The sequence below is a fragment of the Heliangelus exortis genome, chromosome 2 (genome assembly GCF_036169615.1).
Source record: "Heliangelus exortis chromosome 2, bHelExo1.hap1, whole genome shotgun sequence".
NCBI classification, from domain to species: Eukaryota; Metazoa; Chordata; class Aves; order Apodiformes; family Trochilidae; genus Heliangelus; species Heliangelus exortis.
Genome location: NC_092423.1, coordinates 146,633,709 through 146,649,094, shown reverse-complemented (window position 1 = coordinate 146,649,094; position 15,386 = coordinate 146,633,709). Strand labels below are relative to the sequence as shown.

At 48.5% G+C, this 15,386-nt stretch overlaps 2 protein-coding genes across 5 annotated transcripts in view; one reads left to right on the top strand and one right to left on the bottom strand.

The window, feature by feature from the left end:
• Positions 1-6,743: 6,743 nt before the first annotated feature.
• Positions 6,744-9,633, bottom strand: CHRAC1 (chromatin accessibility complex subunit 1). Its single transcript, XM_071738450.1, has 3 exons — positions 9,469-9,633; positions 8,729-8,855; positions 6,744-7,788 (listed from the first exon to the last, which is right to left on the bottom strand). The coding sequence occupies exons 1-3, from the start codon at positions 9,601-9,603 to the stop codon at positions 7,643-7,645; spliced, it is 408 nt and encodes a 135-aa protein (XP_071594551.1). The 5' UTR covers positions 9,604-9,633; the 3' UTR covers positions 6,744-7,642.
• A 3,156-nt stretch (positions 9,634-12,789) lies between these two features.
• The window catches only part of TRAPPC9 (trafficking protein particle complex subunit 9), a 489,549-nt gene continuing 486,952 nt past the window's right edge, over positions 12,790-15,386 (top strand). For all 4 annotated transcript variants that reach the window (XM_071738447.1, XM_071738446.1, XM_071738448.1 and 1 more), the window contains exons 1-3: positions 12,790-12,868; positions 13,874-13,958; positions 14,274-14,874. In XM_071738447.1, the coding sequence (XP_071594548.1) occupies positions 14,291-14,874 (584 nt within the window). In that variant the 5' untranslated portion in view covers positions 12,790-12,868; positions 13,874-13,958; positions 14,274-14,290. The remainder of the gene's footprint in view (positions 12,869-13,873; positions 13,959-14,273; positions 14,875-15,386) is intronic.

Here is a 15,386-nt window from a genome sequence, read left to right as displayed (position 1 = left end):
GTAGGGGGGGAAAAAAAAAAAAAAAGAAAAAAAAATGCATATGAGGATAGATTATCTTGGAAAGTGTCCCCTGGCCTGTGTTCCACTGTGTGAAATCCCTGAACACCTTAAACAGGCCAAGATACCCTTAGTAGTACCACCAGCTCCTTGCCTTGCAGCAAAGTGGTGTAAGCAAAGCTGGCTGCTTCCCCTGCTCAGGATGCCTGGAGTTTTGCTGAGATTTTATGGTGAAGTTTCCCATACCAGACAGGGAATTGATCACAGCTTTCCAGTACCTAGGGAAGGCAGGTTGTCCTTGGCATCACAGACTTCCCTGTTTCTCCTCGGGGTGTAGGAAGAGGCATTGTCAGCCCAGACTGTGGTTGTTGAAGTACTCACTTTCCATGCATGGTCTGTGAGCTCCTTGCCTGAAAGGTTGGCAGAAGGAAAAAAATCCTCCAAGTGCAGTTTGTGACAAAAACAGAGATCAGAGAGGCCCAAACCGTGCATCATCTGCTCAAAATCCTCAACCTTGATGGGGAGCTGGGTGCAGGTGGGGAAGAAAACCCTGAAGTGTAAAGGGAGAAGCCGTGACACTATCACTTTTTCTTGCATTCCAGTTGTTTTCAGCTGTAGAGTTTAGTGGGTGCCAGCCCAATTACTCAGTTGCAGAGTAAGACAAGCTGTGCACTTCGTTTGGTTCCAATTTCCCTCAGTTGCTTTTGGACCAGGCTGAAGGAGCTCGTGTTAAATGATGTGGTTTGCAGTTGGATGTTTGTAATAGTTTGTGAATTTGGCTTTTGATTTACTTCAAGGGGTAAAGGTGGGCTGCACGTGGACTGGGAAGTAACATCTTAAATTGGTGCCCTGATGTATTTGTTGGTCTATTTGCACATCTGATCTCACTTGAAATGTGTTCCCTTTCATGTCTAGCCCAGTGTTAGGGGTTGCTTTGGTATTTCTGGTTGGCCTTAAGGCCAGATACACCCCAGCTGCTCCCTGCATCTCCTCACTGGGACATAGGGAGGAAATAGGATAAGAAATCCTACAGATCCTATGAGGAGAGGCTGAGGGAGCTGGGGGTGTTGAGGCTGGAGAAGAGGAGGCTCAGGGGAGACCTCATCACTCTCTACAACTCCCTGAAAGGAGGTTGGAGCCAGGGGGGGGTTGGGCTCTTTTCCCAGGCAACTCTCAGCAAGACAAGAGGGCACAAGAGGTCTCAAGTTGTGCCAGGGGAGGTTTAGGTTGGACATTAGAAAGAATTTCTTTCTGGAGAGGGTGATCAGACATTGGAATGGGCTGCCCAGGGAAGGGGTGGATTCTCCATCCCTGGAGATATTTCAAAAGAGCCTGGATGTGGCATTCAGTGCCATGGGCTGGGAACTGCAGTGGGAGTGGATCAAGGGTTGGACTTGATGATCTCTGAGGTCCCTTCCAACCCAGACGGTTCTATGATTCTATGAAAGGTGAGGTAAAGACAGGGAGATCACCTACCAATTACTGTCATGGGCAAACCAGACTCAAACTGGGGAAAATTAATATTTACTGCCAATAAAAAGACAGTTAGGAAGTGCGAAACAAAAGAAAAACATTAAAAAACCTTTTCCCGCCCTCAGCCCTTCCCTCCCGGCTCCTCTCCCCTAGGGCCGCAGGGCTGGGCTGGGGGTTGCGCTCAGTCCATCCCAGACCCTCTCGGCCGCTCCTCCCTCCTCACACCTCTCCCTGCTCCAGCGCCGGCCCTTCCCCGGGCTGCAGTCCTTCAGGGACAACCTGCTCCCGCCTGGGCTCTCCACGGCCGCAGCTCCTGCAGGAAATATCCCCCTGTTGCGGCCTGGGGCCCTCCCCGGGCTGCAGGGTGGGTCTCTGCTCCAGCGGGGGCTCTCCAGGGATGCAGGGGATCCCTGCTCCGGGACTGCAGCACCTCCTGCCCTCCTCATCCTCCTGCCCTCCTCCTTCTCTTCCTCCTTCTGCCCTCTTACTGCCCTCCTCCTCCTTCTCCTCCTTCTCCTACTCCTTCTCCCTTGGGCTCCCTCTGCTGCTACTCCCTCCTTGGCTTCCTCCTCCTCCTCCTCCTCTGCCCCCTTTTTTTTGTCTCCCTCTGTACTCAGCTCTGGTGAGGCGGCACCTTGAGTCCTGTGTTCAGTTCTGGGCACCTCACTAGAAGAGGGACTGGAAGTGCTGGATCATGTCCAGAAAAGGGCAACGAAGATTATTCAGGGTCTGGAGCACAAGTCCTGTGAGGAGCTGCTGAGGGAGCCGGGGGTGTTCAGTCTGGAGAAGAGGAGGCTGAGAGGAGACCTCATCACTCTCTTCAGATACCTCAGGGGAGGTTGGAGTCAGCAGGGAAACAGCCTCTGCTCCTTATTGGAATGCGATAGGACCAGAGGGAACGGATGGAAGCTGCTCCAGGTGAGGTTTAGCCTGGATGTTAGGAAATATTTCTTCACTGAGAGGGTTGTCAGGCACTGGAATGGCCCAGGACAGTGGTGGAGTCACCATCCCTGGAGGCATTTAAAAGGCGTTTGGACCTGGTCCTTAAGGACAGGGTTTGGAGTTAGATGATGGTGTTGGTCAGAGGTTGGACTGGATGATCCTGGAGGTCTCTTCCAACCTAAACATTCTCTGATTCTTTTGGAAACCCTTCCTTCCCCCAGCACCCCCAGCTTGGCTGAGGGGCTCAGCTGTGTCCTGGGGCTGTTGGAACCGGCTGGAGCTGGTTGGAACCGGCTGGAACCGGCTGTGTCCGGCATGGGGCAGCCCCGGCCTCTCCTCACACAGACCCCACAAACACCCTGCTCAGTGCTGTGTCTTGGTGTCAGTGTTGCTGCAGACAGACTCCAAGCGTGACTGGAAAGGGCAGCTGAGGGGATGAAGCTCCATCAGGAGACCAGGGCTGGCACTGCAGGAACAGCCATCTGTGTGCAGTGAGTGTAGGAGTGATTCGTCCCGAGAGTTTTCCTGTCAGTATCCCTCCTTAGAAAAAAAACACAACATGCCTCCTCCACCCTCCCAGATGGATTTTTCTTTCTTTTTGCTTTCCCTCCTAATCGTATCCATCATCTGTACACCATCGTGTGCACCAAGGGCTTTGTCACTCCTGGGCTGTGCTTGCTGCCCCTCCCCAGGTGCACACCACAGCTTTTAGTGCAGGATAGAGGGAGGAAGCGATTGACTGGACCAACACCACATCCAGTTCTGGAGCCCCTCTTACAGGAAAGACATGGAAATGCTGGAGTGTGCCCAGAGAAGGGCCACAAGGATGATCAGAGGGCTGGAGCACCTCTCTTGTGAAGACAAACTGAGAGTTGGGGTTATTCAGTCTGAAGAGAAGAAGGCTCTGAGGAGACCTTATTGAAGCCTTCCAGTATCTGAAGGGGCTACAAGAAAGCTGGGGAGGGATTTTTTAGGCTGTCAGGTGGTGGTAGGATATGGGGGGAATGGATTCAAACTAGAGGAGGGGAGATTTAGAGTAGAATTAAGGAGAAGTTCTTCACCATGAGGGTGCTGAGACACTGGCACAGGTTGCCCAGAGAGGTGGTGGAAGCCCCATCCCTGGCAGTTTTTAAGGCCAGGCTGGATGGGGCTCTGAGCAACCTGATCTAGGGTTAGGTAGGCAGGGAGGTTGGAACTGGATGATCCTTAAAGATCCCTTCCAACCCTAACAATTCTATAGGTCTATAAATTCTATGATTCTATAACACAAGGACATGGGCTGTGTAGCCACTGCCTGAGCTACAGATCCAGGACAGGGTGGGCACATTCTCCTCTGCTGTGCATGAAGCTGTGCTGCAGGACACTGCACTGTGGCAGTCTGTGATGTGGGCTACCTGGCCAGTTGTAAACATAGCCCAGGCATGTGAATAACATTGTAAGCAGTGCATTGACCTCTTAACACAGCAGCAGCATTTGCCGGTTCAGTTGACCCTCACAGCACTGTGGCCATGATTTATCACAGTATTTTAATATTTTGTGTTCAGTCCCAGATTCCCAATGCTCTCACTTGTGTCAGCAAATGTGTCCTGGATCATGGTGTCAATTTTTGTCCTGGACACACTGACTGAGACACTCCCCTCCCCAAGCTTGTGAGGTACTAGTGTGTAGATCAGTAACTGATTAATGTGTTGTTGGTTTTTTTTTTTCCCTTTCTGTTTTTAGGGTGTCTAAAAGTAGAGTTTCTGTGTTATCTCCTAAATGTCAGTAGTAACAATCAGCTGACAAGCTGAACAAGAGTGCTAAAAATGCAGGGATGCTCAGCCCCTGCAGATTGTGTATGGTGGGGGATCCTTAGGGCTGGCAGCTATTTTGGCACCTTTCATCAGTGGTATCCTTCATAACTTAACTCAAGCTCCAGGACTGCCTTAAAAAAAACAACTTTTTCAGGAGGTTCTGCATAATGGAAAATTGGGTTGACTACCCAATGGAGAGTTGGTGATGGAAAATGGCAGAGTTAAAACTGAGCAGAACTGTAATGTCTGGCCATGTGCACCCTAAAACTTAACCAGCTCTGGTGTCATTACCTCAAAATACACGTGCCCAGCATAAAAACCTCTTTGCCAGGACTATTTGAGGTCATTGCATTCTTGGATCATGACCTGTGTAACATAACTGTGGGCCAGGTATTGTTTGGCCTCAGTAAGTTAAAAGTTAAAGTTTGGCTTTACCAGTGAGTTAAACACTGGAGATGTGAGCTCTGGGATCAGGATATTCCTCTGGTACTCATCAACACAACTACTCTCATGGCCACTGGTGTCTGGGGCCCCCATGATTTGATTTATCTTGTTGCCCTCCACTCTGTTTATGCTACAGAATTACCATGCAATTTTGTGCAAGAGTACAAGCAGCTTTTTTCCCCCCCCAAAAGCCAGCAAGAACTAAACCCACGAAGTGTTGAGCAATGCCACACAATTTATGTATCCTCCTACAGGCAGCCCCCTTCCCCCTGCCATACAGACAACATTCAGCCCTCGGTTTCCCACAGATCTCCATGAATTTTTAATATAAAAAAAAAAAAAATTTGCCCCTTCCAACAATAGTAGAGCTCTGCATAATGACTTGGGACTGTCTCTAGGGATAAAGCATCACTCACTGCAGCATTCCTGGTACAATATGATTTTGATTTATGGAAACTTTGGGAAAATTTTTTACAGTACAATATACTTTGATCTTTTAAAATAAGAGCATTTCTTTTGTGGCTCAGCAGCTCTATTCCTCTGCCAGGCTCTGATCTTACCTGCCTAACCCCCATTTTGGCTTTCTTAAAGACTCAATGTGGAGTGTCAGATTTGGATTTGCTAGAGCTTCCTGCTTTGTCTTGTAAAAGCAGATTATTATATTGGTGATTTTGACTGAAGAGAAGCTGACAGGGGGAACAGAGTTTCCTGGTAACTTGTTGCCATGCCATCCAAATTAGGCTTTTGCTTAAGATCTCTCCCTTCCTGATTCAGGGCACTTTTTTTTTTTTTTTTTTGGGAGGTTTTGTTCCTCAGTAATGTTCCCATGCTTCCTTGGTGCATTCTTTTGCCCCTGTACTCAGCCCTGGTGAGGCCACACCTTGAGTCCTGTGTCCAGTTCTGGGCCCCTCAGCTCAGGAAGGAGATTGAGGTGCTGGAGCAGGTCCAAAGGAGGCAACTGGGCTGATGAAGGGACTCGAGCACAGATCCTATGAGGAGAGGCTGAGGCAGCTGGGGGTGTTGAGGCTGGAGAAGAGGAGGCTCAGGGGAGACCTCATCACTCTCTACAACTCCCTGAAAGGAGGTTGGAGCCAGGGGGGGTTGGGCTCTTTTCCCAGGCAACTCTCAGCAAGACAAGAGGGCACAAGAGGTCTCAAGTTGTGCCAGGGGAGGTTTAGGTTGGACATTAGAAAGAATTTCTTTATGGAGAAGGTGATCAGACATTGGAATGGGCTGCCCAGGGAAGTGGTGGACTCTCCATCCCTGGAGATATTTCAAAAGAGCCTGGATGTGGCACTCAGTGCCATGGGCTGGGAACTGCAGCGGGAGTGGATCAAGGGTTGGACTTGATGATCTCTGAGGTCCCTTCCAACCCAGCCAGTTCTATGATTCTTTGATTCACATCTGGGGAGATTTTGGTCACTTCTTCCTCTCTGACTGATCTTTTTTATCAGGAGAAACTCCTACAACTCCCAAAGCAGACTAAGTCTAGTTAGTATTACCACAGAATGGGTTGGGTTGGTTGGAAGGGATCTTTAAACTCATCCAGTTCCAACCCCCCTGCATGGGCAGGGACACCTCCCACCAGACCAGGTTGCTCCAAGCCCCATCCAACCTGGCCTTGAACACTTCCAGGGATGGGACATGCACAACGTCTTGGGACAACCCATGCCAGTGTCTCACCAACCTCACTGTGAATAATTTCATCCTGCTGTCTACCCTAAATCTCCCATTCCAGTTTAAAGCCATTCCCCCTTGTCCTGCCACTCCCTGTAGGAAGTCCCTCCCTGGAGTTCCTGTAGCCCCTTCAGGTACAGCATCCCAACTCTCTCATCCTGTCTCCAGTCCTCTGATCATCTTCATGGATCTCCTCTGGACTTGCTCCATGTCCTTCTTGCACTGGAGCCCCCAGGTCCAGACAGAGGGGAGCAGAGTGAGAGCATCACCTCCCTTGACCTGCTGGCTCATCTGCTGCTGACAGACACCATTCAAAGCACCACTTTAGCCTTTTATCCTCCCTTTCTTCCTGAGAGGATGAACAGTGAGCATGACTGAAGCTGGAAAACACCAGATAAAGTCGCTGCAGCAACTGTGCACTTTTCATACAAAACATTTATTTCAAAAACTTGCATACAAAGTTCTACACAGGACGGTTGCCATTTCTGTAGTTAAAAAAATAATCCAAAACTAAATAAAAAAATCCCAGCTCTGTCACTCAAATGGTAGAAAGGCTGCTTGTTCTCCATGGTCCACATTTAACAGGCTTCAGTGTGCATGTAGAACAAACAGCAGAAAAAGAGTTCATTGGGGGAAAAGCTTCTAGATGTACATATTTACACCATTATCTCACACATTTTCTTCTTCCCACAGCCACAGAACCACGCAGACTCTTGGAATGGACCTCATCCTCTGCCCTGTTCCTCTGCTGATGTGGCTATTGAGGCTGCATTACAGAAGCCTCTGCTTTTACAGAAGACTTTTTTTTTTAATGGGCTTGGTCCACTGCTAATGCCCTGGAACTGCTCCAGAAGACTGAGGGAGGGTTTGATCACTTACTGGCTTCCCAAGGAGGAGAGGGCTGTGGAAAGCAGACCCTGTGTAAAGCACAGTCCCCTCAAATCATCTGCCACTCTGAGAATAAAGACCAGCTGGGGAAGGACTCTCTCCTAAGTCAGAAGGCAGAAGAGCTTTTGGACTGAAAGCTGCCTGCAAGAAATTTTAAATTTGGATAATGATTGTCTGAAGAAGTGATTTTAAATGATCTGAGGAAGTTCTGCTGCCAGATTTACATTTAACTCTTCTCCCCCTGTGTTTCTGAGGGAACAATTCCACTCTTCAACAAGTATGAAGTTCAATACCTAAACTTCTTGAACAAAGCAAAAGCAAATGGCTCAGTATATAAAACATATCCAGCATCTGGATTCTCAGTCACAAAAATAACACCCTCTATACAACAGAAAATGAATCAGCTATAAAGCAGTTTGCCACCAATCTTAAGATCCAGCATCTTCATCCACAGCTTCATCTTCATCCTCTTCCTCCTCATCTTCTTCATCATCTTCCCCCACCTCTCCATCTCTCTTCTCTTTTTCAAGCATTTTTAGGTATTTGCTGGCTAGGATCTTCTTTGGCAAGATATCTGGAAGGTAGAATTGTTTCTTTTGTAAGCAGTTTGGATATTTATATTGCCTCATTAATCCTGTTGCCTTTGTACCACTAATGAAGCTGAAAAGGGGCTTTGTTGAAAATATTATTTCAGTGAATAACCAGGTAAGTTGTGTGTGGCTGGGAGAATAAGAGGGAATTACCAAGTTACCCAGTTATGGTGCAAAATACAGAATATATTTTACAACTGATTACTGGCAACTCTTTTTACTATCTGCTCATGTACAAGATTTGTTGTAAAACAGAGTGCTCAATTACTCAGCTGCCTTAGATTGAACAAAGCAGCTATCCCACTGACAGCCTTTACAAATGTTGTTTTCTACATTAAGCTAAGACACTTGTGCAGGGCAATGATGGACTGCTCTGAAATTACATCCAGAAGGAACCCAGAGAAAGACTGGGCTAGGAATATCTTACTCTCAACCTGTACCCTGTAGCTAAGTGTTACAACAAAAACCCAAATATCCTTACAAAGTGTGCATGCACACACACGTGTGTGTAAATAAATATATAAAAAGAGAAAGGAACCATACGATGAATCACTATGAGAAACAAGACTTAAGAGATTTAAGTGTTTAATTTTAGGGCCACATAACATCTCACATGAAAACATGCAGTAATCTTGTTTTATAGGCTGAAAGCTTTCAGATGGACTTGATGGAACTTAAGAACTACTTAAGGCAACATGCTGAGAACTAATAATTGTGTAATTTTGCCTTCTACAATTTTGCAGCACCAGCAAAATCACCATTCACAATTAAAGGGTTTTAGTGATGTAGTTCATGAGTTTCAGCTGAATGTTATGTGGGAGATTAATGCCTGGCAGGAGAGCTGCATCCTCACAAACTGATTCAACAGGGGCAAGACTTCATTGTCCACATTTCACACTGGATTTACCATTATTCTACAGATACCTGCAAGGAACTGAAAGGTCTCACATTCTTCTGCAGTATGAGACAGGTCGCTGTACGTTAGTGCATTCTTCTCGTTGCCTTTGCCATGTTTGTAGGAGTATGTGGCCAAATACTGAACAAAAAGCTCCTAAAAAAACGAAAACAGTCAAGCTATGAATTCACACATATATTTGGCAGTTTCTTTTAATCCCTGTTTAATTAAAGACATGAATTCCATATGTAAGTGTACAACTACTGGATGCTTTGTGGTGAGAGCCCCTTTTATTCCAGAAGAGTTCAAGGTCAGGATATGGTCGCATCTCCTTGGATCACTGACTGCAGGTTTGGGTTCTGGGACGTGACTTTATTTGTGAGGCTCTTCCAACGCTTCCCAGCAAATGACACTCAAGATCAGAAAGCAGCAGGGGATCATTTCCACACGGGATTATTTTAAGCTCACTGACAGTGGTAGAATTAAGAGCCTCCCACGCTGCTCGCTGACCCCCGGAGCTCAAGCTGGACGGGACGGTGCCCCGAACCCCTTTTCCAGCGGGGGAGCCCGAAGCGTGATGCTTCACGGCCGCAGGCAGGAGGGGAACAGAGAGCCAGGTGGGCACTGTCACAACGCGGCTGCGGCCGGGCTGTCCCAGAGGAGCGAGGCGGGAGCCCGACCCGGAGCCAGCGGTACCAGGGACGGGCCCAGCAGCGCGGCGGGGAAAGAGAGGGGTCGGCCGAGAGGGAAGGGAAGAGGGAGGCGGTACCGTGGCTTTGGCGGTGAGGAAGAGCGCGTCCTGGTTGATACTGGAGACCTCCGGCGAGCTCTTCATGATCACACGGATTCGGGACAGGGGCAGCGATACCAGACGATTCTCGCCACCGGACAACCTCGCCGCCATCTTACTCCCCCCCCCCCCCCGTCCCGCCGGGCTCCAGACCGGCGAGAACAGCGCGGGGGCCGCGCACGGCCTGCTGGGAGTTGTAGTCTGCGGCCGCCAGCGGGACCCCGCTCGCTGGAGGCGGCTGGAGACGGCGGGACTACAACTCCCATGAGGCCGCGCGTCCTCTGAGCGGCGGGAGGACTACAAGTCCCACAGAGCATCTCCCCATCCCCTCCTTCTCTCTCTCTCTCTCCCGGTACCATCCGGACCGAAGTTCCAGGTTATGCCGAGGAACTGAAGGCGTCTGGGTGCCTCAGGGCTGCCGAGTGTTCCCGCTGGCCCTTCGGGCACAGCGCGGGCCCCAGCACAGGCGGGAAGGGCCTCAGGGCTGAGCTCCTCGACATGGGCCTAATGTCCGGGCAAATGTCTCAGGAATTTGTTTTTAATGGTAAATTGGCTCCTACTGTACGTATCTGAATCACCTCAGAGGATTCTCCTCTTCTAAGCTGCTCTCATGAGACTCTTCCTGCAGTACTGTATCCAGTTCTGGGTTCTCCAGCACACAAAGGACGTGGAGCTGTTGGAGCAAGCCCAGAGGAGGCCGCGAAGATGAGAGGGATGGAGAAGACAGGCTGAGAGTTGGGGTTGTTCAGTCTGGAGAAGAGAAGGCTCCAGGGAAGACCCTGCAGAACCTTCCAGTACCCGGAGGGGCTAAAGGAAAGCTGAGGAGGGACTTTTTCCAAGGGCATGGAGTGATAGGACATGGGGGGGTTTAACCTGGACAAGAGCAGATTGAGGGTAGACATGAGGAAGAAATTCTTTCCTGTGAGGTTGGTGAGACACTGAACAGGTTGCACAGAGAAGCTGTGGCTGTCCCCATCCTTTGGAATTGTTCAAGGCCAGGTTGGATGGGGTTTGGAGCAATCTGGTCTACTGGGAGGTGTCCCTGCCCATGACTGGGGGGTTGGACCTAGATGTTCTTGAAGGTCCTTTCCAACCCAAACCATTCTGTAATTCTATGATTCTGTATTCTAATTACAGGCCAGTGGCTACAAAATTATTAACTCATAGTGTAATTACAGGCTGCTAAATATATTGCACTGCAGCAGCAAAAGGGAATGCTGTCTGGTGATCCTGACACTTGACAGGTACATCAAGGTGTCGAGGGCACATGTAAACTAAGTAATTATGAGGCTGTATCCTCATTATTAACATGTTCCACGTATACACACAGTATTTAGCCTGTGTGTTTACTGTGTAGGTAACTTTTAACACATTTTTGTGTCAGCCCAGGCCTGCTGAAGGCAATGGGGGTTTTGCTGCTGATAATGTTAGTTATAGAAGTTTGTCCCTGTCTGTTTTGGCAAAAGCTGTTGTACTGCATCCAGCTCTGGAGCCCCCATGTAGGAAAGACACAGTCCTCCTCCCAGAGGAGGGCCAGAAAAATTACCAGAAGGATGGAACATTTCAGCTTTTGTGAGAGTTGAGGCTGTTCATCCTAGAGAAGGCACCAGGGAGATCTTGTGGCCTTTCAGTACTCAAAGGGGGCTTATAAGGAAGGTGGGGACAATTTTTAATAGGGCTTGCTGCTAAAGGGCAAGGAGTAATGATTTTAAACTGAAAGAAGGAAGATTTAGACTGGATATAAGGAAGAAATTTTTTATAATGAGGGTGTTAAAACATTGGAGCAGGTTGCCCAGAGGGGTGGTAGGTGCTCTATCCCTCGAAACATTAAAGATCAGGTTGGATGGATCTCTGATCAACTTGATGTAGTTGAAGATATCCCTGATCACTGCAGGAAGGTTGGACCCTTTAAAGGTTTTTTGTCAACCTGAATCATTCCATGATTCTACTCCACTGTCAGTGATTCAGCACTTCCAGGAATGGTAATGCAGCTTGTGTTTCACCGATGGCTTTAATAAAAAGTTTCTATTGTGCTTTACAAGTAATATGCCTGATAATTTGTATTGGTAAAAAGTCTGGAGTTGTCAGCACGTTAGGGCAAGGATGGGACAGTGGTTTGTTCTTGGCATCAGTTCCAACATTTCTGTATTTGGAGATGCTTTTAACAGGTAAACTATGACAGATAATCTGTATCTTTTAGACTGCATAATTCTGTTAACTTCGATGAGGCTACTCTGTGTTAAGTTTTATCTGAAGTGAATACAATGTCCTCTCATTCCATAGGGGTATCCAGCAGGCTCCGTTTCTTCCTTGATCCTTATCCTCTCGTGACACCTTGTGGAAATGGTTGACATTACAATGAGTGAAATTTTTTTTTTTTTTTTTTTTTTTTTTAACTACTACTGGAGCCTTTCATAATTTCAGCACGCACATAAAACCCCATCAAGCTACAGAGATTTCTGAGGGCTTTGAGCCGTTTGGGTACAGATTTGGGAGCCACATGGGTCCTGTGGTAATTCTCAGCTGTGGACAATGCAGTCTAAGGTGATCTGAGCAAACCAGTACTTCTCTAGATCTTATTGTCAGATCTTTCCTCTTTTCCCAGTCCTCTCAGGAAGGTCACATGTGGGACAGCTTTTTTTCTTTAATACCATGCTGGGCAGATGGTGGCTTTAAAGGGGTAGAGGAGCAGGAGCACAGCAAACTGCATTTCTTCAGACTGCTCCAGGGGAGGCTTAGGCTGGATGTTAGGAAATATTTCTTCACTGAGAGGGTTGTCAGGCACTGGGATGGCCCAGGACGGTGGTGGAGTCACCATCCATGGGGACATTTAAAAGACATTTGGACATGGTCCTTAAGGATATGGTTTAGTACTTAGATGATGGTGTTGGTCAGAGGTTGGACTGGATGATCCTGGAGGTCTCTTCCAGCCTAAACATTCTGTGCTTCTGTGAGACTGGCACTGGTTTAAGTTACAAACCAATAAATGTAAATCAAGGTGAATCCTGATGCTTGCTAAACGGGATAAACATCCCACAGCTTTTTGCACAGAGCTCTGGCACCTTCCTGGATTTACCACCTCGCACCCCCTTCTGCGCCGACCGGGAATAAAGAAATACCTCTGGATCACTGCACAGGGGGTAGGTAAACAGACCCCGTTTTGGGGACAACACAATCCCTGAGGGATCAGTGGGATCAGCAGCAGCTCAGGCAGCAACCGCCGCACCTCACACCGAGCCCGCCAAAACGCTCCTCACCCCCCCTCCCATCCCGCCCAGCGCTGCGCATGCGCTGCCCATTGCCGTCAGTTCCGCCGTGCCCTCCCCTGCCCACCCGGCGGCAGGAGGAGGAGGAGGTGGGGGCGGTTCCTGTCCGGGCTGTGAGTTCCGTTCCCCCACACCCGCGTTATCCCCCGGGAGCCCGAGCAAGCCACTCCCTTACCCTTCCCCGGAGGCTCTGCCCTTCCCCTTTGCCCCCCTCCTGCAGCGGCTCCCCTGGGCCTCTCATCGCGCTGACCCCCTCAGCCCCTTCTCCTTGCGGGGTGTGTGCGTGTGGCTGCTGCCGCTCCTCCTCTGGGCGCGTCTCTTGTTTAAACGTATATTTCTTAACCCCCTCTCCCTCTCCTAAACTTCTCCGTGCCCAACGTGGGGATCTGCCGGGGGAGAGGGAAGGAGCGAAGCCCCCGTATCCTCCCGCCTTGCCGGCAGCCGGGGCCGGGCAGTGCTCCGCGCAATGTCCGCGCAATGCCCGCGCACTGACAGCGGGGGCTGCGCTGGTGCCTGGCGGTGGGAGCAGGGTGGGGGGTCCGGGGCAAGGGGTTTACACTGCTGGGTCTTCGCCCTGTCTGGTTCTGAGCAGCCCGTCCTTTTCACACCGCTGCTTTTCTGCCACCTGTGCTCCAAAATCTGTTTTTTTTTTTTTTAATTCGTTCTGTGTGGTAAAACCGAGTAGTGTCAGTCTAAAGCCACGCTGCCGTTCATTCTTTGGGTTTGTGTTGTTTTGTTGGTTTTTTTGTTTGTTTGTTTTTCTTCGTTTGTTTCGGTCATGTGTACGTTTTAGAGGGTTGCTTTGGAGCTGGAATTCCCCAAGGGGTCTGTGCGGTCTGGTAGGTTTCAAGAAAAGATGGGGGAAATAAATAACGTGTGTGTTTCCTCCAAAACAGAGCAGCAGTACAGCAATCCGTTTTAGACAGCTCAGGGGAAAAGGAATTCTAAATTTTGAAATAGAAACCAAGAAAACATAGCTTGGTGCTTCTGATGAGCCTGCAGGTGTTCTGGACCCGATTTTCTTCTTCATGGCCCTGGGCAAGCACTGACAGCTTTGGCCATTCCGATCTGGTGTCGGTGTGCATCCCACCTCACACGATTTTCCGTATTTCCCCAAGGTGTGTTGTGGAGACAGACTGAGGAGCCTGCGCCTGGAAGGACCTCTCAGGTGGTGCTTTGGCAAGCATTTCCTCCGTGGCTGTGGTAGGGAGAGACTCTCGGCTGCCCCGTGTGTTCGGTTGTCTTGTGTAGTGGGAATAGGAAACTGTTTCCTTGAGGAAAAAAAAAAAGCAATTTGCACGTTTTTGTTTGTGGCCACGCTGATGGGTGACTAAGGGCGCTCCTTGTGCCCTGTGGGACCTTGTCATTAGGCTGCACGAGTGGGGATTTAGTAAAATAATGAAAGTATTAGTATTCTAACACATATAAACAGGATGCGGGAGCATCAAAGTCCTGGCTTGATTCAGCGGATCTGTACTTCTGGATGTTAAAAAATAACATTGTTTTTTCTTTCACTAGCCTGCCACTGATGCAAAATGAGTGTTCCCGACTACATGCAGTGTGCTGAGGACCATCAGACTCTCCTGGTGGTGGTTCAGCCGATTGGCATTGTACCTGAGGAGAGCTTCTTCAGAATCTACAAGCGAATTTCAGCAGTCAGCCAGGTGAACGTGCGCGACTCTCAGCGTGTGCTGTACATCCGCTACCGGCACCATTACCCCCCGGAGAACAACGAGTGGGGGGATTTTCAGACACACCGGAAAGTTGTGGGGCTGATAACCATCACTGACTGTTCTTCTGCAAAGGACTGGCCTCAGACTTACGAAAAATTCCACCTCCAAAAGGAAATGTACGGTTCCACTCTCTACGATTCCCGGTTGTTTGTCTTTGGGCTTCAGGGAGAGATTGCGGAACAGCCCCGCACGGATGTGGCCTTTTACCCCAGTTATGATGAGTGTGACACCGTGGAGAAGAGGATAGAAGATTTTATTGAATCCCTCTTTATAGTGTTGGAGTCGAAGCGGCTTGACAGAGCCACTGATAAGTCTGGAGACAAGATCCCACTCCTCTGTGTTCCGTTTGAGAAGAAGGATTTTGTAGGTCTGGACACTGACAGTAGGTAAGCAGCTATTTTTGTTTTGTCAGCTCACAGGTCTTGAAAAAACCTGTGGTCATTGCTAGCCTGTAGAATAATCCTATTAGAAAGGACAAAGAGTACTTTGTTACAACGAAGGCCATGTCCCTATCTTACTGTGTACGGCTGCTGTAATTTAATATAACTTGTAGTCTGACCATATTTGATGTTTTGAGTTTCTGTATATTTAATTTATAAGGCTAATCAGATAGTAGGCAGGAGTCACAGGAAAGGTTTAACAGGTTCTGTTAAAAAAGGACTTTTTGGTGGAAAGTTTCAAATGGTTTATAAATAGACAGTATTATTGAAGAAATTCAAACTAACATCAATGAAAAATAATTTATATTATGTTGAGTAATATTTGACTAATCCTACTTTGTTTTTTTTCCCCTAAGTCTCTGTCTGCTTTTTCATCCTATAAAACAGTGACTAAATGCAGCATCTTTACCTGTCTTTTGTTTTGATGTAATTATTTTAGATTCTTGACCTGACTTGTT